At 51.9% G+C, this 24032-nt stretch overlaps 1 protein-coding gene across 1 annotated transcript in view; it reads left to right on the top strand.

Moving 5' to 3' along the window:
- Positions 1-392: 392 nt before the first annotated feature.
- Positions 393-24032, top strand: part of PODXL2 (podocalyxin like 2) — a 33596-nt gene continuing 9956 nt past the window's right edge. Inside the window, exons 1-4 of the mRNA XM_055709947.1 lie at positions 393-774; positions 11213-11506; positions 20626-21521; positions 22552-22626. Of these exons, the coding sequence (XP_055565922.1) occupies positions 726-774; positions 11213-11506; positions 20626-21521; positions 22552-22626 (1314 nt within the window). The 5' untranslated portion in view covers positions 393-725. The remainder of the gene's footprint in view (positions 775-11212; positions 11507-20625; positions 21522-22551; positions 22627-24032) is intronic.

Below are 24032 nucleotides of genomic sequence, written 5' to 3'. Positions count from 1 at the left end.
GGCTGTTGGCAACCTGGCCGGGCAGGGAGGCTGGCCCAGCTGGCCTCCAGAGGTGGGGGAGCGAAGCTGCCCTGAGAGAGAAGTTTTTGCAGGTGATGAAGCGGGGCGGCAGCTGAGGGGCGAGGGCAGCGCGGCGGCTCCGTGGGCCGCGGGAAGCTGAGGAACGGTCGGAGGACGCGCGTTAAGGGTCCTCGGCGCGGGGTCCGTCCTGTCAGGGCCGCCCTGCCCCCGCTGCCAGGGAGCGGCCTTCCCGCGGGGCCGCGCTCCTGCCCCCCGCCCGGCCGAGAGGGGCGTCGCCGGGGGGTGCGGCGGCTCCCGCCTTCCCGCCGCGGGGGCTGATCACCCACCGCCGCGCAAGCAGCCGCGCCGCCGGCACTCGTTGTGGGCGCCGGCGCTGCCCGGGGCCTGCAGCCGGGGTGAGGGGGGCGGGCCGGGCACCGGCGGCTCGGCAGACAGACATTAGGGGCACATCACCGGCCGCGCCCCGCCTCTGCCCCGGCCGCTCCGTCTGCGCACCCGGCGGGCAGTTAGGACACCCCCCCCCGCCGCTTCCCCCGCCCCCGGAGCGGCGGGCAGCGGCGGCGGGCGGAGGCGGCGCCAGGCGGCGGGATGCAGTGCGGGGCCGGGCGGCGGGCGTGCGCGGCGGCGAGGGGCAGAGCCCGGCGGGCGGCGGGGCGGCCCCGCTCCCCGTGAAGAGGCGGCGCGGCAGGGCAGCGGCCGCCGCCATGCAGCCGTTGCACCGGGCCCCGGCGTTGCTGCTGCTTCTGGCCGCCGGTGAGTGAAGGCTGGTGGGGCGGGGGTCGCCGCCATCCCCGTGGGCTGGGGTGGGCCGGCTGACGGGACCCCCCGCGGCGGGGCCGGGCGGTGGGTGGATGTCCGTCCCCTCCCTGGGCACCGGAGCGCCCCGAGCGCCAGGACCGCCGGCGGGAGGCGCGTCTGCTCCGCGCCCCCCCCCCCCCCCCCCCCGACCCTCCAACCTCGGGGGACGATGACCCGCGGTGGGCCCAATGCCTCAGGACACCGGGACCCCCGCGGGAGGCAGGTCCTCATCACCCCCACCCTCCCCCCGCAAGCACCGTTGATCCCCTGGGCTACCGGGACCTGAGTCGGGTCGCTGTTGCCCACCCCGGAGCTCCCTCTGGGTACCGGGCAGTGCCCCCCCCCCGGGCATCGGAGCCCTCTGCAGCGTCCGGTCTCTGCCCCGGGACGCCCGCCGGGGGGTGGCAGGGGACCCCGGCGCTGATGCACGTGGGTTCCGCCCCGTGGGGACAGGGGCTCACCGGGGTCGGGGGGGGGGGGGGGTACGCAGCGCTGCTCCCTGCCGGGCCCCGCACGCCGCGGCCGGCGCTTTCGGGGCGCGGGCGGGATGGACGTGGCCCGGGACGGCGGGGTGGACCCTGCTACGGCGGCGTTGCCCCCGAACCGCCTTCCCTTGCGCTGGTGGCTTGTCTGGCGTCGCGGTGGTTTTGCTAACTACCGCGAAACTGGCACAAAGGAAGGGGGAACCGCAAATTGCGCCGCGTTTCCCCAAGAGCCTCCTTTTGAAATTTGGAGGAGAGGTAGGGTGCCAGGGAAAGGCAATTAAGTGCAGGAATAATGATGCTCGGAATAGCTGTGAAGGTTCTGCTTCTATTTTTAAATAGTCTGGGGAAATTTCCCAACAAAGGCATCCCCCCAAAGACCCGTGAGGCTGAGAGTGCCTTCTTCCTCCCTACCCCTGTCCCTTTTGTACAGAAATGTGAGCGTGGAAGAGGAGTTTCGAACTGGGCCATTTGAAGAGTGGGGGAGTCTTTGTCTTGAGTCATTCTGGCAGGGAGGGAAGGGCTGATTTCCCAACCAGTCACTGTCTTCCAGCACAACCGAGCTGTGATACGGTGACATCCAGGCCCCTGGCACATCTCTCTTATTACCCCAATCTCCCAAAAACGTTCATGGGGGAATGTGTCGTCCGTGAGCTCTATGTGCAGTGCCTCGCCCTTGTCATTTGGGGCTCCCTAAAGAGAAGGGATAAAGCCTTTTAGGTTTGCAAACAATAGTGAGCTTAAAGAACAAAATGGATCAGAAACCTGTTGGGGTTTTGTGCCAATACTCTGTGGCACAGAAGCAATAAGCCTTTCCAGAGCTGAAGGAGGGAGCCAGTTTTGTGGCTTTCTCCAGGCAGGTTGTCCACATTAGGCAGAACGTCAGGCAAGGCTGGCAAAGGTCCTTTAGCCATGTGTTAGCAGGAGATCCGTGCCCCAGATTCAGCCAGACCTCCATCTCCTCCACGGAGCAGGGCAAGGCGTGTGTGGGGAGCTGCTGTATTCCCACCCTGCTGGCGAGGGTTGGCTCCATCCCCTTCGCTTGAAAGCTGCATTTAGTCTGTGTAGGAGGGAGATGGACCTCATGGTGGTTTTAAAATCCGGTGGCCAAAAGGACCGCAGCCGATACTGACGTGCTGAGGTGTGTTTTGTATTCTGCTGAGGCTGCTGGAAACTTTCAAGTATTGGTGCCCAGCTGGTGATGACATGGAGGATTTGGGTCCTTGGCTTTCCCTGTGATCCCCTCTGCTGCCCTAGCAGGGAGAGGTGTAGGGGCAGGAGGTGGGCAGCAGCTCGGAGGGACAGCTCAGTTCCTAATCTAGTGAAACTGGTAATCCTGGTGGGTTGTGGCATCTCTGGGGGGTTGGACTCAGTTGGCCAGGCATCTCTGGACACCTGGACTCCTACCTAAATGGGAAGTCAGGAGTGGAGATGCAGACTGCTGGGAATTTATAAATCAAGGTTTTGGTTAGTAGCTTTGCTCAGCAGTTCAGGATCAGTTCCAGTCTGGAATAATTCAGTGTACTCTTGCTCCTCCAGTTCCACAGCACAAGAATAGTTAATACCTGAGGGAGAGCTGGAGGGACTGAGTGCAAATCCCTGTGTACTTCCCAGGATCAGGAGCCTCTGTAGACCTGCGGGATGGGCTGGAACAGGATGTGCGCCTCATCAGGGTCCCATCAGGCTGCTGGGCAGCACAGGTCTGCTGGCAGAGCGTGGAAACCTCTCTCCAGGCTCTAGGGTATCTGAGCCCTTTTGTTTTTACAAGTAGGAAAATGATGTGGTTAAAAGCAGGGGGAGAAAGGAGGGAATTGGTCTCTTCCCTCTTCTTGTCTTCCCAGGTGCTTGGCTGCATGTGGGCTATTTAAGGGTTGGGTTTTTCCCCCCCCCCCTCCTTCTGCCTGCTTAGAAAATTCCTTGTTAGCGTTGTGTGAACGAGCCTGAGATGAGGGAATATAAATCAGGATGGATGAACGTTCCCTGTAGTCAGTTTTTCCTTGGTCTCTTCAGTGCCATAAGGAAATGTTCATTTAATTATAGGCATCAGGGGTAGAAATAACTATATTAAGCCCTCAAGGGGAAGCTGCCGGTGATGAGCTGCAGATCAGAGTGCACAAAAGTTTTTTTTTCCACTCACTCAGCGTGGGAAGAAGCCCTGGCATTTTGTGGGTACCTGAGTGAGCAGCAGCAGCCCTGCTGCAGAGCCCAGGGGAGAAGGGCTGCAGGGAAGGTCCATCATGGCCCGCAGCTGGTGGTCGGGTGAGCTTGTTTCCCGTTCTTGCTGGCTGTTGAAACACGTAATCCCACAAGAATGGAGAGAGGCTATTTGTCAGCCACACGAGCGCAGCCTGCACAGAGGCAAAGCAAACACTTGCGTTGGTTTGTTCAGACGGCCAGGGATGCTGGCAAGGAAGGTACGCCCTGCTGGGGCTCGGATCAGCCCCCCTTCATCCCTGTGCCTTAGTTAACAGGGTTAACTTAGTTAACAGCTTAACGGTGGTTAAGCCCCACTGTGGTTACTGGGGCTTGGATGTACATTTTTGTTTTGTGGCTAAGTTTTTACTGTTGGGAAAGCAGCTTTGCAGCCCTCCTTCTGTATGACAACTGCAGCCGCTCTCGGCTTTTCCTATCCTGCCTGCTGTGTTGTGAAGGCAGTCAGGACCCGTAGGTGTGCCCTGGGACTGCCAAGCCTTTGCATGAGCTCTTTTGCCTAGGATGCCTGAGGTGGTTTGGCGAGCAGAGCCTATTGGGGGTGAGACTGCTGCGTGGCATGCCAGCATGTGGCAGGGTGGTCATCACTGCTCTGCTCAGGGGCTGGAGCAGAGCATAACCATTTTGTGCTCTGTGAGTTTTAGAGACTTTTTGAGGTATAAAAGGCTTCTGTTATATTTTGACGGGCAGCTCTGTCTTGAGGGAAGTCCTTCCTGCATCTGTGGTAGTGCTTGCTCTGCCCAGGTGGGGAGGCTTTGAAGATGAAGCAGCCACGAGCCTTTATTTGGTGTGCTGGAAATTGGACCGAGCGCCGTTGGGTACACGGTCCAGGTTGGGACAGAGCAAGAAGAGGAAGCACAGGCCTGGTGAGGTGATTTTTAGCAGGCAGATGAAAATGCTTTGGACCTGCAAGAGGGCAAAGGAATCTGTGGGCTGCGGTTTTTTTAGATCAGTGACTTTCATCCTGTGGTCTGTTAACCCCTGGGGGCCTGTGGGCTGTTTGAGGAGGAATATGAAAGGTAACGAAGGAAAGAAAATTCACTTCTGCTGTATGCAACTGTCTACCCGACGCTGTTTCCCCAGGGGCTCCGTCTCCTCCCGCCCTGAGCTGGGAGCTGCCACTGTTGATAGCAAGAAGCGTGGAGGAGAGCAGACGTTGCAGCAGCAGAGGAGGGAGGTGTGAAGGCTACCAGACGATCTGGGGAGGGAGCGAAGGCAAACAGTCTGGGAGACTGAAACCAGGCAGGATTGTGACTCTCAGCATGAATGGTTGAGCAAAGGGAGAAGGACAAACAGGCTTGTCTGAGTTGGCATGACCTGCTTGCATGGAGTCTTTTCTGTGGAGGTGGGTGGTGGTGCCCAGAACAGTCCTGATGTTACTGATCGTGTCAGGAGAACAGACTCGTCTCAGCGGTGGGCTGAGGATGCCCAGCACCCCTGGAGGTCAGGCCTATGGTGCACGTGTGCTGACAAAGGGCACATCTGCAATTATCTGCAAAAGCAGGTCCATCTTCTGGCAGTGCCTTGCCATCTCCCGTGGGTGTACCTGGGTCTGCGTGCTATAGATGTTCTCTGCTGAAATGCCAAGGGACCAAATGCTGATAGTCCTTCGCAAGGTAGCGCCTACTCAGTACATGCAGACATGCACACCCTGTAGCCTGGTGTTTGAGCTCTCTGACTGTGCTAGCTGTGAAGATCTGTAAAAGCTTAAAGATGCTGGCACAGCTAGTGTGCTCTAGAGTCTCCCACTAAAGAGTTGCCCCATTGCAAGGGCTTCTTCAGTTGTGCCTTGTCCCTCTTGTTGGTGCAAGTTGGTGTGTTTGTTCCCCACACACCCGAGTGCTTTTCCCATTGCTTTGCAGTGGGACCATGGAAAGGTGGATGGTTAGAGGGACGCTTGGTGAGGGACCTGGCTGGGGGCAGTACCAGAGGAGGATGGCAGCCTGATCTTGTCTGAAACCTTAATTGGAAATTATCTCAGAGATAGGGACCTGGCTGGGTTTGTAAGTGGTGTAGCGCGGCATAGGAAAGCATCAGTAAAGCCATGAGTGAGCTGGACTGAGAGAGGTCTCTTAGGTGGACTGTCACAGCACGGTATGGTCTGTAACTCTGAATTAGCACCAAAAGGACTTGGTCTGATAGGCGGTCATCCCATATGCTTCCCTGTGCAAGCTGTTGAGGGTCTGAGGTGCAGATATTCCAGGTGAGCATGGGGCAACCAGCTGGGACATGCCTCCATTGAACAACATTTTCTTCTCTTCCTCCACTGTCTACAGTTGGGATCCTTTTTTGCTATTTCAGTTACTTTGTGTTTGGTTATGTTCTGGAAGTGGTTTGTGCCCTTGGCTGTTCTGCCCTGGGGCCATGCTCCCCGGCTTTTCCAGGTGGTGATCTGGGAGGGGGGAAATATCCCTGGCAGATGCTTCCCTCATCTGGTCATTGTATTTCTGTCCTAACTCATTATCAGTAAATGACCCATTCCTGACCCAGCTCTCCAAGGAAATAACATTGTTGGGTAGCTCCTGGGTTTGGGGTGGGCTTGAAAGGAAGGTCAATGGTAGCAGGGCCAGATGGATGTTGTTGCGGCTGCTGCGTTGGCAATACTGAGATGCTCTGACCCCCCTGGTACCCATTGTGCCCTTGGGAGGTGTTGTACAGGCTCTGCTAGTCGGTGGTGAGAGACAGGTAAGTCAGAGCGTGTCTTCAGGTGAGTGCTTTTCCCTTCAGCAGGCTGATTCTGCCTCTGTGGCACTGGAGAGGTAAAACTGACCTTCAGCTGGGTAGACTGAGGGGCACACCAGCCCCTCTACAGGTCAGGCCACTGTGATGGCATCTAAGGGGTGTTTGTGTGTTGCTTTGGAGAGAAAATTGAGGGTTTTTTTGTTGTTAATTAAAAAGCAAGACAATTTTAAAGGCTGACACAGTCACAGCCAGGTTCCATTTCATGTCCCCAAATCCCTCCTCTCATTTCAGCTGGATACAGGAACGACTTATTTCCTTTTTCATTTCTAGTCCTATTCAGTAGGCCAGTTGGAAGCTTTTAAACAGCTGCCCTGTCCCGTGGAGGGGTGGCTTGCCTTGTGGCAAAGGGATAAAGTGGTTCTTGGTCAGCTAATGCAGAAAATACTTTGGGGTTCCTTTAGAATTGTTTAGAAATGTGAAACTGCCCTTATTCGCAGCAATTTGGGAGGGAGATGGCAGATGTTCTTTCCTCAGTTTTTTTGTTGTCTCTTTTTCCTGCTGTTGAGCGAAACTCCCCCATCTGCCTTGTCTGGGGCTGTTGCATCAAATCCTCTGCTGAGCTGAACAGAGTAAGCTTCACCACTTTGACTCAGAACGGTTTTCGGAGGGGCCAGTGGTGTCAGCAACTGGCAAACTCATTTCATCTGTGTATCCTCCTGGCTGGCTTTTTTCCAGCGGCCTTAGAGAGGTAACACTGCAGTATTATCCGCTGCTGTTGAAATCTCGCCATTCTGCTCCTGATAGAGGTGAAGCACCTTTTACAAGGTCAGTGTTACCTCCACGTGCCACCTCGGTGGGTGCTGGCAGCTGGAGAGCTGGCAGCCAGCACAGGAGCTCCCGTGCCGATTTTGGCGAGCGCGCTCTGCCTTTGTTCCCGCTCCCCCCTCCACCTACCTCTCCTACTTTCTCTCCTTTCTCGCCCCTCCTCTGCCTGATCTGGGGAGGGTTTTTCCTCCTCTGCTCACAGCCCTGCCGTTTCCGCGAAGGCTGGCTGCCCTTTTTAGCATGCAGAGCCTCATCTCCTCCAGGTTACGCAGAGGTGCCGCAAAAATAGAAATGAGAGACAAACGCCCCATTGAAGCAGCTGGCAAGCCCTGGCTCCGTTCCCTGCTCCCTCCCATCTATGGTTGCAGGGCTTTTATTCGTTTGTGTTTCTTTATTCCTGTCGCTTGATCTGCCTTTTAGAATACAAAATTGGGAGACTGATGGCTGATAGAAGTCATCTAATCCCCGTGCCCCATCCTAGGAGGAAAACAGCTAGCCACCGATGTCTTGGGCATTAGATTTCCTCTCTTGGCTGTGCTCCCCTGCCTCCCCGCTCAGCTTGTGCTTTGATTCTTTCTTTGCCTTGGAGTTGACAGCTGCGTTCAGCTCCTTTATGAGATGCTTGGAAGAGAGGAGTAAGGTGGCAAATCTTGGGGGTGCTGTTTGGCACCCCACACCTTTGTTTTTGCTGCTGGTGCAGAAGGCATGAAGCGATGTCAGGATGCTGTCTGGAGAGGTACTGGTTTGTACACTGGTGCAATGGTGCCGTTAGCCCTGTGGCACTCTGGTGCTGGCACGGAGGGTTCCCCCAGGCCAGCCTCTGCATCCTGTACCCGTGGGTCAGGCCCCAAGGTGTGGTCTTACTCCAGATCCACCCCAGGAGAAACCTGCCTTGCTCAGGCTCTGTCTATTACTGACTTATTCTTAGGGATGAAGTGGTGTAGCTTTATCTTGGGCTGAGGAGAGCAGAGCATCCCAGCAAACAAGATAATGCAGCTTAGGGGTTTTAACTGGGTAAACACTTCAGAGTTAAATGAGGGTAAACGAACTCCTGGGATCCGAGTTTCCCACATGGATGGGATTAGCCTTCTGGGTGCCCAGGTTCACCTGCCACAGAGACGTCTGCTGTAGAGGTGGTGGGATGGGCTGTGGCTGAGCTCTGGAGGCAGCCCAAACGGGGTGTAGCGATGGAAACGGAGAGGCTCGAGCCCCTCTTTGGAGCTGGTGCAGAGTTGCATTTTGAGGCTTTGCCTGCCTGGCTGGGAGAACCGGGATGGGAATTGAAGTGCCTTGGCTTTCCAGCCACGCTGTATCACCACATCTCTGCTAGTGGGAGTCAGAGGAAACTGAGGCATTGGGGTGGATAAAGAGCTGGCGTAAGGTCCAGGTAGTCAGTTGCAGTCCCAACTACACCAGATTTTCCATGAGGCCTTGGACCTGCCGTGGTCTCTCCCCATCCTTCTGCTTCCCTTTTCTGGATAACTTTGAGAATGATGTTCCCTTTCTCCCCCTCACTGCTGTCTCTCATGTTTGCTTAAGCCGTAAGCTCCTCAAGACAGGTGCTCTCCAGTGGGCTGCATGGGGCTCAGCAGCGCTCTTGGTTAGTGATGCAGGTGTCCTGTGTCAGCCTGGGTAAGCCCAGAGTAGGCATCATCATGCTGGAGCCTGGTGAGCATCGCTGAATCTGCACGGGGGCTGACCTGGCCGGGTCTCTCCAGGTCTGTGCTCGTGCACAAGACACGTGCGAATTTTCATTTCCAGTCGTGCACTTTGCTGTGCGTGCGCAGCTTACGGGGAGCCGGCCCATCCCCAGGGATGCCCAGAGGCGCTTTGGTTGGCTCCGTGATGCTGCAGTAGCTTCCTTCCCCTTTGATACTCTGCCTCTGTTGCCGTTCCCTTTCTGTTGCTGCGCTGGCCTCAGCTGATCTTGCCCTAGATCAATAGAACAAAATAAACGAGATTGAGAAGTGCTGAAGCCTGGCCCAAGTGTATATGGGAAAGAGTAACCAATATTGGATTTTGCTCAGTTCAGAGAATTGTGGAAGAAGGTGGAGAGGGTCAGAGCAAGCAGAAGGCTTGAGAAATGCATTTCTGGCTTGCAGCGTTCCCAGGGCAGGTTTGGTAGTCAGCCTGGCAAGCAAGCAGCAACTCCCAAACTTTTTGTGCTAACAAGCTGATGTTTTCAGTGAAAGCACAAGGGCCAGCCCATCTGCCATTGCCCCACAGCTTGTCTTGGCACTTGCCCTGGTTTGAATTTGTCCTTCTGGGGCGTGGAGTTGTAGGACATAGTGGTGGGAAGGAACCTCGGGAGGCTGCCTAGTCTGTGCCCTTGCCTGAAGGCAGTTCAGCTCTGCTTAAATCATTTCAGGCCACGTGTATCCAAGTCTGCATGCAGCATCCAGGTGATGTCTCAGCAGTGCTTTGTAAAATCTCTCTATTTCTAATATTTCAGGACTGTGCAAGCTTTTTCACATCTGCATTCCAGTGATATCTCAGAGCTGTTTCTAACACTGGAGTTTCTCCGCTTAAGACATTTCTAATGAATGGTTTCCTATCTTTATAAGAAATGTTTGGTGCTAGTTCTCAAGGTGGTGACTTACCACTTTGTACTACTCTTTTTCATAATATTTCTGTTGTTTTCATTGTCAAGATCACCTAGCTGTACCAACAGTCTCTGCAGTGAGGATGTCTCCTCACTTTGTGTCCTTGGATAATTTCATTATCATGTTCTTCATTTTTATTCCAAGGTCACTTAGGAAAATGTTAAAGAACAGCAGATCCAAGGACAGACTTTCAGGAATTCCACTAATAGCCTCCCTCCAGCACAAGCCTCTGTCATTTTTTGTATAGCCAGTGCCTTACAGCTGCCTTACAGTTTTCCTGCTAATCGGTGTCTTTTCTTGCCTCTCTTGTAATTCTGCGTGAGGCACTATATCAGATATTTTACTGAAGTCCAGATGGATTAGATCTGCTGCATTTCTCTTGTCGAGAAGATCAGTTGTCAAAGAAAAATACCAAATTAGTCTTCATTTCAGCTTATTCAATTAGTTCAGTTCAGCGACTAGTTCATTAAGAATTTAGAAACTGAGCATGAGCTGAGAAAGCGGGAAAACTTGTCCTTATTTCTTTTAATCTATGAATAAAAATCAGCTGTGAGAGGATGAGATCTTCTAGTTTTAATGTGCTGAAGAACAGAGGGCTAGGAAGCATTTGGTTCAGTTCACCCAAATTAGTTACTTTGCTTGCTTAACAAAGCTGTTTTAAATGTAAAACATATTTTGGTAATCTCATTTTTTTTCCTTATGTCGCCGTATTTATCATGATATTTATCGGCTGAATAAAGCCAAGTTCCAGGTGCTGTTTTTTTGCATTTTGATGGAAATTTGACATGCATGTGAATGAGCCTTGACACAAATCACAATTAAACTCTCATCTAGGAATCGAGAAGTGTCAGTCAAACCTTCTAATTGATGAAATAGAAATAACAAGGATGTAATTGTTGAAAGAAAAGTGTAAAATGCAACCTGCCTCCCTGCTTCATGTTAGGTAGATGTTTGCTATTGGTACATTTTAATTCTTACTTGTGACAGCCAGCCCGCCCTTAAGAAAGCAAAAAATATGAATGCAAAATAAAGTTCAAATCAATGACTTAAAAATAGATTTCCAGCCTGCTGATTTAAAACATGATTAATATTGGTGATGTAAATAATTTTGGTTTAAATCAGTCGCCCTGCATATAATATAGCTGCAGATTAGGAGCACTAGGGTGTGCAAACGATCTTGCCTGGATGACAGTCGGACTTCACAGGGCCAGAATTTCGTGACTTAAGTATAAGACATTTCACCTTCTTTCCAGGATGGGTGACTAACAAGGCACCCGTCCTTCTGAAGAGGCAAAAAAACTCAGAGAGGGTGAACTGTCATGGCCCCATTGAAGAGAGGTGTCCCTGGGCTGGATGGCTGCTTGGCACCAACTCCTGGGTGTAAATCCTGCTCTTCATGGTTTGTGGGTGTTTCCCAAAATTCCCAGATTTTTCTCATCAGTTGAGAGCACAGCCCATCTGAGGGGCAAGTGACCCTGAAGAAGGCAGGTGTGTGCAACAGGTTGGTTTGGTAGGAATGGGCTGCAAGGGGAAGACAAGCCCAGTGGTTGTCAGTCCTACCTGTAATATGGATTTACTGTCATTATACAGGGACCTTGTGCCTCTGCCTTGCCTCCTCCTCGGAGCCAACCACTGATGGCCTCACGTCAACTTCCATGTTGGAGTTTGCCATGATGTCCCACCTGGAGGCTCTGAATTCCCATGAGCAAACCAGCCGAGAGGCTGCAGAGCCTGATCTTGCCCCTGGCTCTTTGCATGCTGCCCCAGGATCAGGCTTTGCCAGCGAGGAGAATGAGGAGTCCAAGATCTTACAGCCCCCGCAGTACTTCTGGGAAGATGGGGGAGAGCTCAACGACTCCAGCCTGGACTTGGGACCGGCAACAGGTAGGTTACTTTTGCCCCATTCTCCCTGCCTGCTCTGCAGGGACTCTGGGGAGGTGGGAGGATGCAGGGATCTGTCTTAGTGCTTTGAAACAACTCTCGCTAAGAGGGCCTGAGATTAAACGTCAGCTCTATTTTCTCACCTCAGTGCCTGATGTGTCCCCAGTGAACCCTGAGCAAGCACGGGCTTTAGAAACCAAGTTACAGCTTAGCCTTTATTCCTGAGCTGCTATGACCTGGGAAAAGTATTGTCTCCACCTAGTTTCCCACTCTGTGGTCTTCTTTCTCTCCTTCTCCCTATTACGCTCTCCGTTCCTTCTTTCTGTTGCTGCCAATTAAGCACAACCCGAGTCTGAAGACACCAGCTCAATGATCAAGTCCATCTTGGGGTTTGAGTCAAAGCTGAGTTCCCTGGGCCAAGTTCTGGATTCCTCACTCTGACTTTAGTGGGGATTTGGCCCAATAGAAGGCAGCAGGTTTTCTCCCCGGGGCAGCTGTCCTGGTGCCTACCCTGTCCTGCCTGCTTCCTGGGGAGTCATGGCCAAAAAGAGTTCTGTTGGCATTTGACCTTGCTTTCCTCTGTGGAGTGTTTTTTTGAGACCACTGAGGGGACCCAGCGGTCTCCCCCTGAGCCCCTCATTGGCTTTGAGATGCTGTCAGGGAGCGGGATGGGAGGAAGGAGGAGGAGTGTTGCAGGGTTTCCGGTAGCTTAGGAGATTATTGCACATGCTCCTGCTCTTAAGTGTCATGTGGGGCATGTATTAAGTGTTACCCAGGGGCCAGGCTTCAGTCTTATCCCTCCTCCTTATGCAGTGTTGCTGCCTCCCTCTCAGCAGGTCTGACGGAGCTCTGCAGTTAGAAGGCACAAGTCTTGTTTCATCTTCACTGATTTCTGTGACCTTAAGCAAGACCTGTGCTCGCAGAGGGCTGAGGGCTGCCCACTGGGGCACAGCACACACCATGCAGGGCAAGAGCCATCCCAGCTTAGGTCTCCAAAGCCCTTTGCTCACTAACACTGCTGCTAAAGTCATCTGGCCGTGCTCTTGCTGCCCTGCAGCTCGTGTGGCCCCCCAGGCACTTGCAGGCCTGGCTGCGGGGAAGCTGTACAGATGCCGCCCCCGCAGCGATGCTGGGGGCGGATGGTGCGTGCTCCTGTCAGCACATCCTTGGGACATGCTCTGGCATACCCGCTCTCACGCGCTGGCAGCGTGCTCAGCGGTGCTTTTATTTGTGTGCCAGCAGGCACCTGCATGTACTCACAGATCTGGACGTGACTTGGAGAACAGCATGTGCTTGTGCATTGAGAGAGAGATGCACTGGGTACCGAACCCAGCCTCGCCTCTTGCACGTGCCTTGCTCCATTTGTATGCAGAACACGCTCATCTCTTCTTCCGTTCTTGCCTGCAGTGCTTTCCTCCATGAACAGATGTGCTCTTTCAGCTGTCCTTTACATGTACCCTGTCCTATCCGCTGTCCAGCTAACCGATTCTGTGCTTCCAAGCACAGTTTTTTTCCCCCTGACCGTTGCTGTGTCCAGAGCTCGTGTCTTGGTGGCATTTCAGAACCTTGGTTAATAGAACAGTTTGAATTATTCAAGAGCTGGGAGCACATTTCTACTTAAAATTTAATTAGAAACCTGCTGTGTGTCATTTTACAATAAAGGATGTTGTAATAGCATACCTAAATTGGGCAGCCTTCTCCTGTCATGCGAAGCCTGTGCATGAGATGCACACAACCAATGGATCTTACATGCTGCATGTGTGACAGATGCCATGTGATACCTTGTGGGACTGTGTGATGACGTCTGTTAGGTTATTTTCAATGTATAGATTCATTAAACAGTTTCAAACAGGTGCTGTTTATGGTGTAAGTTTTGCTTATGTGGGGGTTTTCTCCAAATGACAGTGTAGCCCAGCACAGCTGATGGCTCTGTCCCAGGCACAGATTTGAGATCCTGTATCTATAAAGGCACAAAATGAGATTGTTACACCACTAGAGAGAAGATTCCCCACAATGAAAGGAGACCTGTGCTGGCTTCTTTCTATGTTTGGCATAAAGAAATTGGGCCTGAAATCGGTGGTCTTCTTGCAGATAAGTCACATCTCCTGAGATGTCAAAGCTGTATTAGTCATCTGTCCTTTCTTTTTTTTAATGTTCTTCTGAAGTCTGTGTGGGGAGACTCCTCTGCCTTTGTGCAGCTTTGAGACTGTAAGAGACAAAAAGTAATAACTATCTGCAGCTGCTGCTTTTTTTTTTAAGTGCTCTCAAACATCCTTTAAATATATTTCTGGAAAACATGTGGCATTTAGGGCCACTTGTTAGTCTATTAGAAAGTGAGAACAAACTCCCACTAGCAGAGCACAGCTCAGCCTGGGGCTCTGACTCTCCTGAATAACGTGCTTTTGCTGACTTATGCTACGGAACAGTAAATCTATATTGACATCAGTGAGCACCAGCCTGTGGAAGGACCCTCAGATTTGTCTCGTTTTGTCTGAGGGTGCACAGAAGTGCACGCTTGCATGTGTGCTAACCGATGCGCAGCTGCTACCCAGTGGAGCTGCATCTGGAAGGGACGGATTAGGTTTAGTGGGAATGTGGATGCCGTATCCTTACAGAAAGCAGCAGCGTGTGACTCATACTTCAGCCGAGAGGCAAGTCAGTGAAGCTGTGAACCTATTACTTCTGCATCCTGCTGCCTTCAGGCTTCTAGGGAACCTGGAAGATTCTCAGGTTGTAGTTTGGGTTTGGCTGCTTTGTTTCATCTTTGGTATCAAATCGGTTTGAGCCACAGATCAACCCTGAAGACAGTGGCCCTGCAGGGACTCGCATCTGGCCCTTCTTCCCACCTTCCTCATCTTGTTTTGCCTGGAAGCTTCCAATCCCCCCACATTTCCTACTGTCACACCGGATTTCCAGGGCAACAGATGCAACATCTCTTCTAGCTTTAGGACTAGAAGACAGGACTCATTAGGACTGCAGGTCCCTTTGAGTCCCTGATTTTTAGTGGAAGAGTTATCTGGTGTATCCATCTTGGAGTGCTCCCTGGTTTGCACCTCTTGGTGTTCTCCTTTGGCTGAGGATGCAGTGCCCCATGAAGGCTCTGGGTTGAGGCAGCCTAATCATTAATTGCTGGAAGTGCAAGCTCCCAAAAACTGATGCAAGACTTGTGAATGCCTGGGGAATGAAGGCACTTAGTCCCTCCGCCCTTGCCCATCAGCTGAGCCTCCAAGGACTGGAGTGCATCTTCACAGCTTCCAGTGTGGTGGTGGGCTGCCATGAAGCTTGCTTTGTTACAGCTAGGGTCTGCTCTTTTAGCTCCAGGGTTGTGCCTTTGAAGGTGAAGAGACCAAGGCATGACAGTGCTGGGAGCTATCAAATCTGGTCTTCGGGGTTGGCGATTCACTAGGATGGCATGTGGTGCTTTGTGGGGGGCGGAATTGTAATCTTTTAATTATTCATAGTAATTGGTAGAAGAGATTCCCAGGAGAGCTAGGATGAGGGATAGCAGGACAGAAAAGTTAAAGGACTGTATTCAAAGAAAAAGAAGTTTTCTGGCTGGCTGATGGAATAAAGTATCTTCCACCCCCAACTTTTCTGATAGTGAGGTTCAGTTCCTTCCATGGTGAATTACTTGTCCCTGGCCAGAAGGATCCCAGTGTCTCTCAGCCTTACTGAAATCTGCTGCATCTTCATCCAGACTGACAGCAAATCTGCAGTTCTTAATACCATCTTCAACCCAAGCATTAATGAAATGAAGCACCTGGTAAAGACCGTCTGCATAAGAAGCTTAGCACTGAGCAGCTCCCTGCCTGAGCTCAGCTCCTGGGATGCCTCTTGTTTACACCCGGGTTTAGTGTACACTGACACATTAGGGGATCTGTCTTGGGACAAGCCATCTCAACCGAGGCACTGCAGTGACAGAGGGTTTCTCTGAGCATAGTGTTATTTTGGTGCTGCTGTCCCTGACCGGCTCTGTGTTTGGGTGAGGGTGGCTTATTTTAGCCTTATTGCAGTTCACACACTGAGCAGAAAAAAGGCATGGGGATGTTGGGAACAGCTGCAGTGCTTGGTGTCCAGTCTCTACCTGAAGCAAATTCTAAGTGTAATGAGACCGAACCACTTCGTTACCCTGAGTCTCTTTTGTGTGTGTGGGCCCGTCTTGGAGTTGCAGATAGTAACCTCTAGCAATTCGGGAAGATTAGGATATTAGCCCCAACTGGCTAAATTCCAGCACCAGTAATTGCATTTTGCCTCTTCAAAATCCCCCTGCAGTTTCAATCAGATGGAGTACGGCTTTTTGCAGTAAGCCTTACTGCTCTATACTGCAAAATGGTGAACAGATACTACCCTCAGACCTGGCTGCATTTTAAGTCGTGAGCAGAGTGCACCTTGCGCTTCTCAGGGTTGGCAGATGCATTAGCATGAACGGTCCTGCCAGGCTGCATTGTTGTGGTGGGAGCCCAGGAATGTTCTTGTCTTTATTACAGTGCCTTCTAGTTATGAGTAATTCAATCACTGGTTAACATGATCTTCCCATTTAATCCAATAAAGACCTTATGGTCAGGTTATGTGTTCTGAGAGCAATGAGGGTCACCCTTTTTCTGAGCTGTCACAGTTGCTTTAAACAGCTAATAGTGGCAAGTACAGGGTAGGGAACCTTGTAGGGCGGTAACTGAAACCAGCTCTTCTGAACGGAGGAGAGGCAGAAATGTAGTTAATTAAATGTCTGTCTGGGGAATTGTGCTTTGGCACAGGGCCAAGTCTTGGCCCATCTAGCATCAGGGAAGTTTCAGTATTGCTTTCAGAGGAAGCAAGACATCACCTAAATGACGGCTCTTTGCAGAGGTTTGGAGCTCATGTTCACCTCTCCCAGGGCAAAGGAAGTGAATCTGTGCAACCCAGACCTGGGTCTGCTGGGAGGTGCAAAATGCAGGACTTGGAGTGACGGAAGGCTGTGCAAGATGGTTTCTTTAGCAAATAGTGCCTGAGGGTCTTTGCAAGAGTGCTTGGAAGGGAAAAGGGGGGGCGGCTGAGGGAGGCAAAGACAGCTGGATGCTGCAATATGAGTAATACCACTACTGATGGAAAGCATTAAGGGGCATAGCTAAGGATGTGGTGGCAAAGAGGTGAGGTGGAGGTGTGGAATTTCGTATCGGTGAACCAGACTCCCAAGGGGATGGTGTGACTGAGAAGCTCTGGGAGAGTACATGACATGGAGCTGTGGCTGCTGGCTATGTTCATCTGGGCCATCGCTGCTAGGCTGTTAATCGGGGATGCTGGGATAGTTTCGTGGCTCCAGCAGACAGTTCTCCTCAGTTGTCTCTCTCTGTGATCAGGCTGGCTCCTTATGGCTTGGCTGCTCTTGTTTGTGGCTGGAAGGGGTACCTGGCACATGCCACCTCTGTGTGTGGCCGCAAGTTCCTCTTGTGCTCTGACATATTGCTGATCTTGGTGGGAGACTTCCAGAGAGCAGACCCTGGCAGGGAAGGAGCTGATGGTGTGTACCATTATTGCCTCCTCCCTCCTCCGGCACCCTTCTTTTTGGCAGTGCTCTGCTTCCTTGCTGAAATTAAATGAGCCTGATGAATCTGGCATTGCAGCCAGCCCCATGCTACCTGTCTCCTTTAACAGAAGACCCTGCCCCACTTCTGCACAGGTTACCTGAGTCTGCCTGGCCTCTCTGTTCCATGGTTGCTGTTTCTCTCCACAAAAGCTGGTGGGGGTGGATAGCACCAGCACAGGGAGGTGGGAGGGTCTGCAGGTGCAATTCCATGTGCCCAGGATATGGGAGCCAGGTTTAGAGGGTCTTCTGAAGGTAGAGGACAGCCAGGTGGGCTGGTGGGTTGTAGGATCTAGAAGACCAGTTGCTGAAGGAGAACTGCTACATGGATGTTGGAAGGAGCCACTGAAAACGGGACATGGCCTTTGAGTTCCCTTAGGGCTGGGGCAAAGGGGAATCGAGGGAAATGCTGAAAAGACTCTTAGAATGGGGAAGCTCTTAGCTCTGCGTTGCACAGGTGAGTGATGGAAACCAGCTTGCCTGGAAGGAGCCTTGGGAAGAAGATGCTGGGATCACACCAAGGAGATGGACAGGGTGCAAAAATTCCTTCACATCGTAGAAGAGGGATGTAAAAGAAAATGAGTGCCTTAAAGAGACCTGATCTTGAGAAGTGGACGTCCTTGGTAGTGAGGCAGTAGGAGCTGTTTCCAGACAGAGACTAAGTGTCTAGCTGGGAAGTCTAGAAGGAGGATTAACTCACTATCCCTGAACCTCCGAACCTCAAAAGTGATGGAAGCCTTGTGGGAACTGGGTTGTATGGAGAGCTCCTTGTTTTAACGAGCACAAACCAGCACAACTCTGACCAAAACACCTCAAGTTTCACTGTTTGTGTGAGTCTGAATAACAGCCCTTGCAAGACTTGAGGCAAGTTGAGGTTAAAATCAGTGGGGTCTTATGAACCAGGTGGGAGAAGGATGCTCCCAGCTTAGCATGCAGGATAGTGGAGACACTGGTGGCAAATGGAGATGTTAACTCAATTCGTAGTGAGTGTGAGGATTCCTGTGTCTGCTTCTACCTTGTTGATTTGTTGGCCCAGAGAAGCAGCTCAGATTTCAGTCTTTGGCTGCCTTTTAAGACAGAAGCTTGCTGGGAGAGAGTGGGATGGGTTCTCCCTGAGCTTCCATCTCCCAGGAGAGATGGCAGAGGTGGCAGTCCCTCCGGCATCCTTAGATCTTGTTGGTGGAAAGGCAGCATGGCTGTACTGTGCAGGGCTTTCCTCTGCAGGAGCTAGCTAATCTGTGACAGAGCACCTTAACGAAAGGTTGAATGTGTGACTTCAAAGGAGAGCTGACAGGCCAGGAGCATTTCTAGTTCCCATGGGACAAACCTCATGCTGCTTTCTCCTGGCTTGTTTTTCCGCTGTGCCCATCTGCCAGTTCTTGCTCTTCTCCACGTGGGCAGAGGGGCAGGGAAGAGAGTAGGTGCAGAGGAGTCGAGAATAGCTGAGAGTGTCTTTAGGCAAAGGAGATGGCAGATTGAATCACTGGTCCTTGAAAATAACATTTCATCTGACAGGGCCTTGTTTCAAGGGGCAAACCCCTCACTTTTCACCCACAGCATGTCAGGGCAGGCAGGGTTCCTGTTGCGGTTGGTGTTTTTTGTGCAAACCCTGAGTATCCCTGCAGCAGGAGGAGCAGCAGAGCCCTGGGAGATGCACTAAACCTTCACCATCTGTCTGAAGAGGGTCCCGACCTCATGCCCTCAATCCTGTGGTCTGTGGCTGTTCCTGCTGCTAACCACCATCCGTCCGGCAAGGCAGTGACGGTGGCTGTGGACCCTGGGATGTGTAGCTGTTGGTAAGGGCCTTCATGAAGACCAGCACCAGGCAGCAGAGGGGAGATGGTTTCTGTTTGTGTGGGCTGCTGCTCATTGCCCTTACCAGCCTCCTTGACCTCTGAGGGACTCACCAGGTGGGGGCTGTTGCATAGCAAAAAATCTTTTAATCCCCAGGGTTCTTGGCTAGAGTGTCAGTCAGGATGGGTGCTCTCTGTTGAAACAGAGTGGCAAAGCGGACATTGCTTCTGCCTGTGGTGGTCAGTAGATCTCAGTGGCCTGTTTGCAGCCAGAATTGGGAGACAGTTACCACATCACAGCTCCCAAGGTCAGCAGCTGGATCACGCTTGTCTTTGGGCAGCATCTGGAGGGTGTTACTTGACAGCATGAAGGGAGTGAGCTGTGCATTAGGGAAGCCACTTGCCAGCTGGACAGGAGCATCTTTGCACCTCCTGCTCAGGGTGGAGGGAGCAGTGGTGTTCTCCGTGCAGGAGGGATGGGGAAGAGCGTGCAGGAGCAGCATGGGCGCTCCTGGTTGCCAGGGCGTATCCAAGGCAATAGATGTGTTTGCTGACATGGCCCCTTCTGCCTGGGAGCTCGCACCCACTCTGGCAGCAGCAAGCGATGGATTGGAGTCAGGGATGCATGGAGATTCCTTGTGCAGATCTCCTCTGTAAGGCATCCAGACAGCTGCTGCTCACTGTGCTCAGTGGAGCATCCGCTTTGGCAGGCAGGAGAGGAGATGAGGGTCTTGGGGATTTCAGACAGTCACTTACTTCGTAACAATAACCACAGGTGGGTCAGGGTGCTCGTTTCTGGCTGCAGAGGGATTGTCTTCCCTTTCTCAGTCAGAATAGGTGCTGTGCTTGTCTTGGGGGAGAAAAGGAGTTCATTGGGGTGGAAACTCCTGAAACGGAGCCCCTTGGGTACAGGCAGTTTCTCAAGAAAGATGAAGATTGATTTGTGCCTGTCGCTGAGCTTAACATGTCTGATACTCTCCTTATCCTGGGATCCCAGCTCCTTTCTGGGCTTCCAGAAGAAACCGCTGCCTGCTCTGACCTTACATTTGTGAGGTGCATCTTCTCCTTCAGCATCTACATTTGTCTAGCAACGTGCATGCATGGTCAGAGCCACAGAACAGCCAGGGGCTGTGCGGGAGGGAGGGCAGTTAGATCCAGCTCCTGCTTCCCTGCGGCCACTCTTCCTTAGTGACACGGGAGTCTCAAAATGCAGATGTTTGTGGGGTGACTGTTCTGCTGTGAAATGCTGTACAAACTGAAGTTCTGCATTTCAAAGATGCCCAGGTTGATTCAGGTTTTGGTGGTATTGGGTGTGCCAGGTTTGCTGTGCTTTTGTTTCTCTTCCCTAGTATTTCCCCTTTAGTTTGTGGCTGACTGCTGCTACCACCCTGTATCTTTCTGAATCCCATCTGAAACAAATCTTTCTGTCCCAGCCTGATTGCTAACACTCATAACCTCACCTTTAACAGTTTTGACACCTGGCATCTTTTTTATTGTTGTCTGTGAAAATGCCTCAGATGACAGAAAGGAGTGGAGAGAATGAACGTGTGAATTATCCCTAGGGAAACTGAGTTCTCTGGAATGGGACAGGGAGCTGGGGAAGTGCAGATAGGATTGTTCTTTTCAGTGGCAGGCTACCTGCTTTTAGAGGGTCTCTGCCATTTGACCCCAACTGTGGCTAGACACGTCTAATGAGGCCAGCTTTCTGCCTTTTCCAGAGTTCGTGGTTACTTGGGATGTGACATATAGTCTTTTGGATCTCTTTTTAGATTACAGCTTTCCAGCTGCATCTCAGAAGGCCCTGCTGAAAGGGAACGGGACACAGGTGAAAGACAACTGGGAAACAGCCACTGTCCAGCCACCGGCAGAATTTGTAGAGTCTGACTTGCACACACCTTTCTCCAGCGCTCTGGAGGAAGAGGAGGGGCTGCTCCCTATAGACCACTCAAGAGGAGCAGTGGAGAGCCTCCAGACCTCCAGGCCAGAGGTTACATCTTCTGAACCAGTGGGCCAAGAGGACTCCTCCTCCCTTCTGTTTTCCACAGCCTCTGCCAGGCCAGGTATTGTGACTGAGGCAGCCATAGGAGGGCAAGAAGAGGACTCTGTTTCTCCAGGCTTAGACCTTGGGAGCAGCATGGGACCAGGTCTTCTGCCTGTGTCCTCTATTTTTTCTACTACTGTTGCTGCAAGGTCTCCCAGTGTTTCAGAAGAGCCCTTTGAGGTGACAGCTGGGGACACGTGGGCTGTTGGGGGAGCAGATTTGGAGCTGACTGTGACTGCCACAAGAGCAGAGCTTGCAGAGACCACAGTGGAGGCTGGTGGGGAAGAACATTCGGCCGGAGAGGAGGTCTCAGAGACCATGGTGGGGTGGGAGATGTTGGAGCCCACGGTGCTAACTGAAATGGAGCAGACAGTGGAAATGCCTGCGGGGACACCCTCTCCTGGAGGCAGCTTCCCAGGCACCCAGACTCTTTCTGGGAGCGAGCAGCACCCCACTTCTTCTGCGTCTCCGTGGGACAGGGCTGATGAACCTGTGCTGGATCCTGTTTGGAATGACACAGAGTCAGCCACTGAGACTGTGACAGCAGAGAGGAGCTTATCACCGCAGGCTGGGGATGCCCGCGTGGCCGTGCTGCCAACAGAGCTGCCCTGGGACTCAGCACAGGTAGCACCGGGAGCAGGGAGTGGGTGGGAGGTTGCAGTGGAGATACCTGGGTACTTCTTTCTTGGTGAGTGTCTAACCTTACCCGCGTCCCTAAGTCTGACTGGTAGAAGTAGCTTCTTCTGTTCACTCAGGCCAAACTGAATTTTAGGGAGAGTTTTTCACAGCACTTTTTAAGGGTATCCATCACCCTTGCTGAAAGCCTTGACCCCTCACGTCTTCCCCAGCGAATGCTGCACAGAATCCTGCTTCTAATAAACACCTGCCTTCTGGGACATGCACAGCAGCAAAAGCCCCTTGTTTCTTCAGCTTGCATTATTGGAAGCGTCAGGACAAAAATGGCCCCAGGGATTTTTGGAAAGCAAGTGAGAAGGAAGTGCTATTCTTGCTGCTGCTGCCTGCAGGGAGCAGATGCAGAGCAGGTGGAGGAGGGTACAGCAATCTGTGAGGATGCTGGTCTAGGAGAGCTCGTGGGAGAGGAGGTGTGAGGTGAACTGCAGTTCCTGAATCCAGCAAACTGGTAAAGGGAAGCTAAGTAGCAGGAGCTGACTGGTGAGGAAGTGACAGGGGAAGTTTTTAATTTTCCTTTCTGCCCCATGGTACTCAGGAGCCTGAGCAAGTGACTTAGTCCCTCTGTGTGTCCTATCCTGCCTGCAAAGTGCCACTCTGTCTTGCTAGTTTAAGGACCACAGAGGCTCCTGGTGAGGTTTATGTTGTGTTAGGTGCTGATCACGTACAGAATAAGACTGCAGGCTAGAGAGCTTTCCACTGAGTTGTCCTGGAGTTTAGATAGAGGTGGAAGGTAAGCTGGGCTGTGCCCGGCTGGCACAGTAACCTTGTCCCTGCCCCATGCACTAGCACTGAAATGGTGATTCCTCCTTCGTAGAGGGAGTTAGAGGACATTTACATCCTTTGAGAAGTGCTTCTTGGGGGTATGGCACAGCTCCGTGCTCCTGTCCCTTGTGTACCCTGTGCTTTCAGCAGGAGAGCTGCATTTGCTGCCTGAACACAGCTGTCTCTCTTGTCTCTCCAGGTGATCTGCAAAGACTGGAGCAACCTTGTGGGGAAAAACTACATCATCCTGAATATGTCGGATAACATTGACTGTGTAAGTCAGTCCAAAGAGATTTGATGGCATGGGAGGAATAGCACTTAGAGAAGTGGAGGCAGGCACAGCTCTTGCTGTCTGCTTTCACCACAAAACATTTTAAAGGCGCTAAATCTCAACTGCCTTATAGAGGCTGTGGAGAGGAGGGGAGGAGGACAGAAATATTCTTGCTCCCCAGAAGGGAAAAGAGTGGGTGGAGAGAGATGATTTTGCTCAAAGTCTAGCACATGTCAGTCCCATATTGGATCTTTTACCAACTTCTGGCTGTTAGTCTGTGCCAGTCAGTACCTAGATTGTCATGAGACATGAGAGCTTTTAACATTGCACCTTTTGCTGGTAGGAAATATGGCAGGATTGAAGTGCAATTCTTCCCTCTTTTTCCTTTTCCTTCCCCTCCTTCCAGGATACAGTAACGTTCCTCTGATGGCTCAGAGGAACAGGGACTCCCCATTTGCAGTGTGAATGGTTCAGTGTCAAGCAGCTGTCACTAAATCTTCCTTAAGTGCCTCTTCTCCCCATCCTGTTATCTTGTGTGTTATCTGGGTCTGTTAGCCAGCCACGCTCTGCTAATCCAATGCCTGTCCATCCATCCCCATAAAGCTGCAGTTAATTCATGAGCCCAGAGCCCCTTGTGGATCCCTGGTAAAAGGGCTCGTTCACCTCTGCTGGGCCTTTTATCAGGCACTTTAAAACCAGTTGTGAAAGGCCTGGGGTCAAGGTGCATTTCATAATTCTAAGAAATGATTATGAGCCTGACAGCCCAAGACTGAAATGTTTCATCAGGGAACTGTGTTCTGGCCTCGTGTGTCAGCACTATGGCTTTCTGCGGCTCTTGCTCTGGGCAGAGCTGCATGGTTTTGTTACTGCAGGGTGGCTCTGTGATGCTGACCCATTTCCACTGCTGGTGAGTTGTTTGGTTTGGGTTTTTTTTGGTCTTTTTTTTTTTTTTTTTTTAAGGTGAACTTTTTGGGGACTTGGAAAATGGGAATTCCTGTACACAGTAAAGCATACTGACTGCTTTAAGGGTAGATGAAAAGTCAGTCTCTTCCCTCCTGATTTCAGCAAACCAGTTTGGAGGGTTTTAAGTATTGCTGCTACAGTTCACAGTTGCAACTCAGAAGATCATCATAGAATGATTTGGTTTGGAAGGGACCTGAAAACCAGAGTCCTGCTGCCTGGTTTCCTCTGTGTCCTAGTCCCCGTTGCTCTTTCTCCCATCTCTGTGGAGTTTAAATGCTGGTTTATTTTGTAATATGTAGTAGCTTCCTTCCTGTGGTCACTTGCATTTGTGTTGTTTAAACCACTGGAAGGGCAAGAACTGAAAAGCAGATGTGTCTTGACCAAATTATGTCATTACTGTTGAGTCCTCAGTTCTGCCTTGCTGAAAGAAGACGGTGCCCTGGGAT

This window comes from Falco cherrug, chromosome 4 (assembly GCF_023634085.1).
Source record: "Falco cherrug isolate bFalChe1 chromosome 4, bFalChe1.pri, whole genome shotgun sequence".
Classification (NCBI taxonomy): domain Eukaryota; kingdom Metazoa; phylum Chordata; class Aves; order Falconiformes; family Falconidae; genus Falco; species Falco cherrug.
The sequence above is the reverse complement of the archived record's forward strand: the minus strand, read 5'-3'. Positions and strand labels throughout refer to the sequence as shown.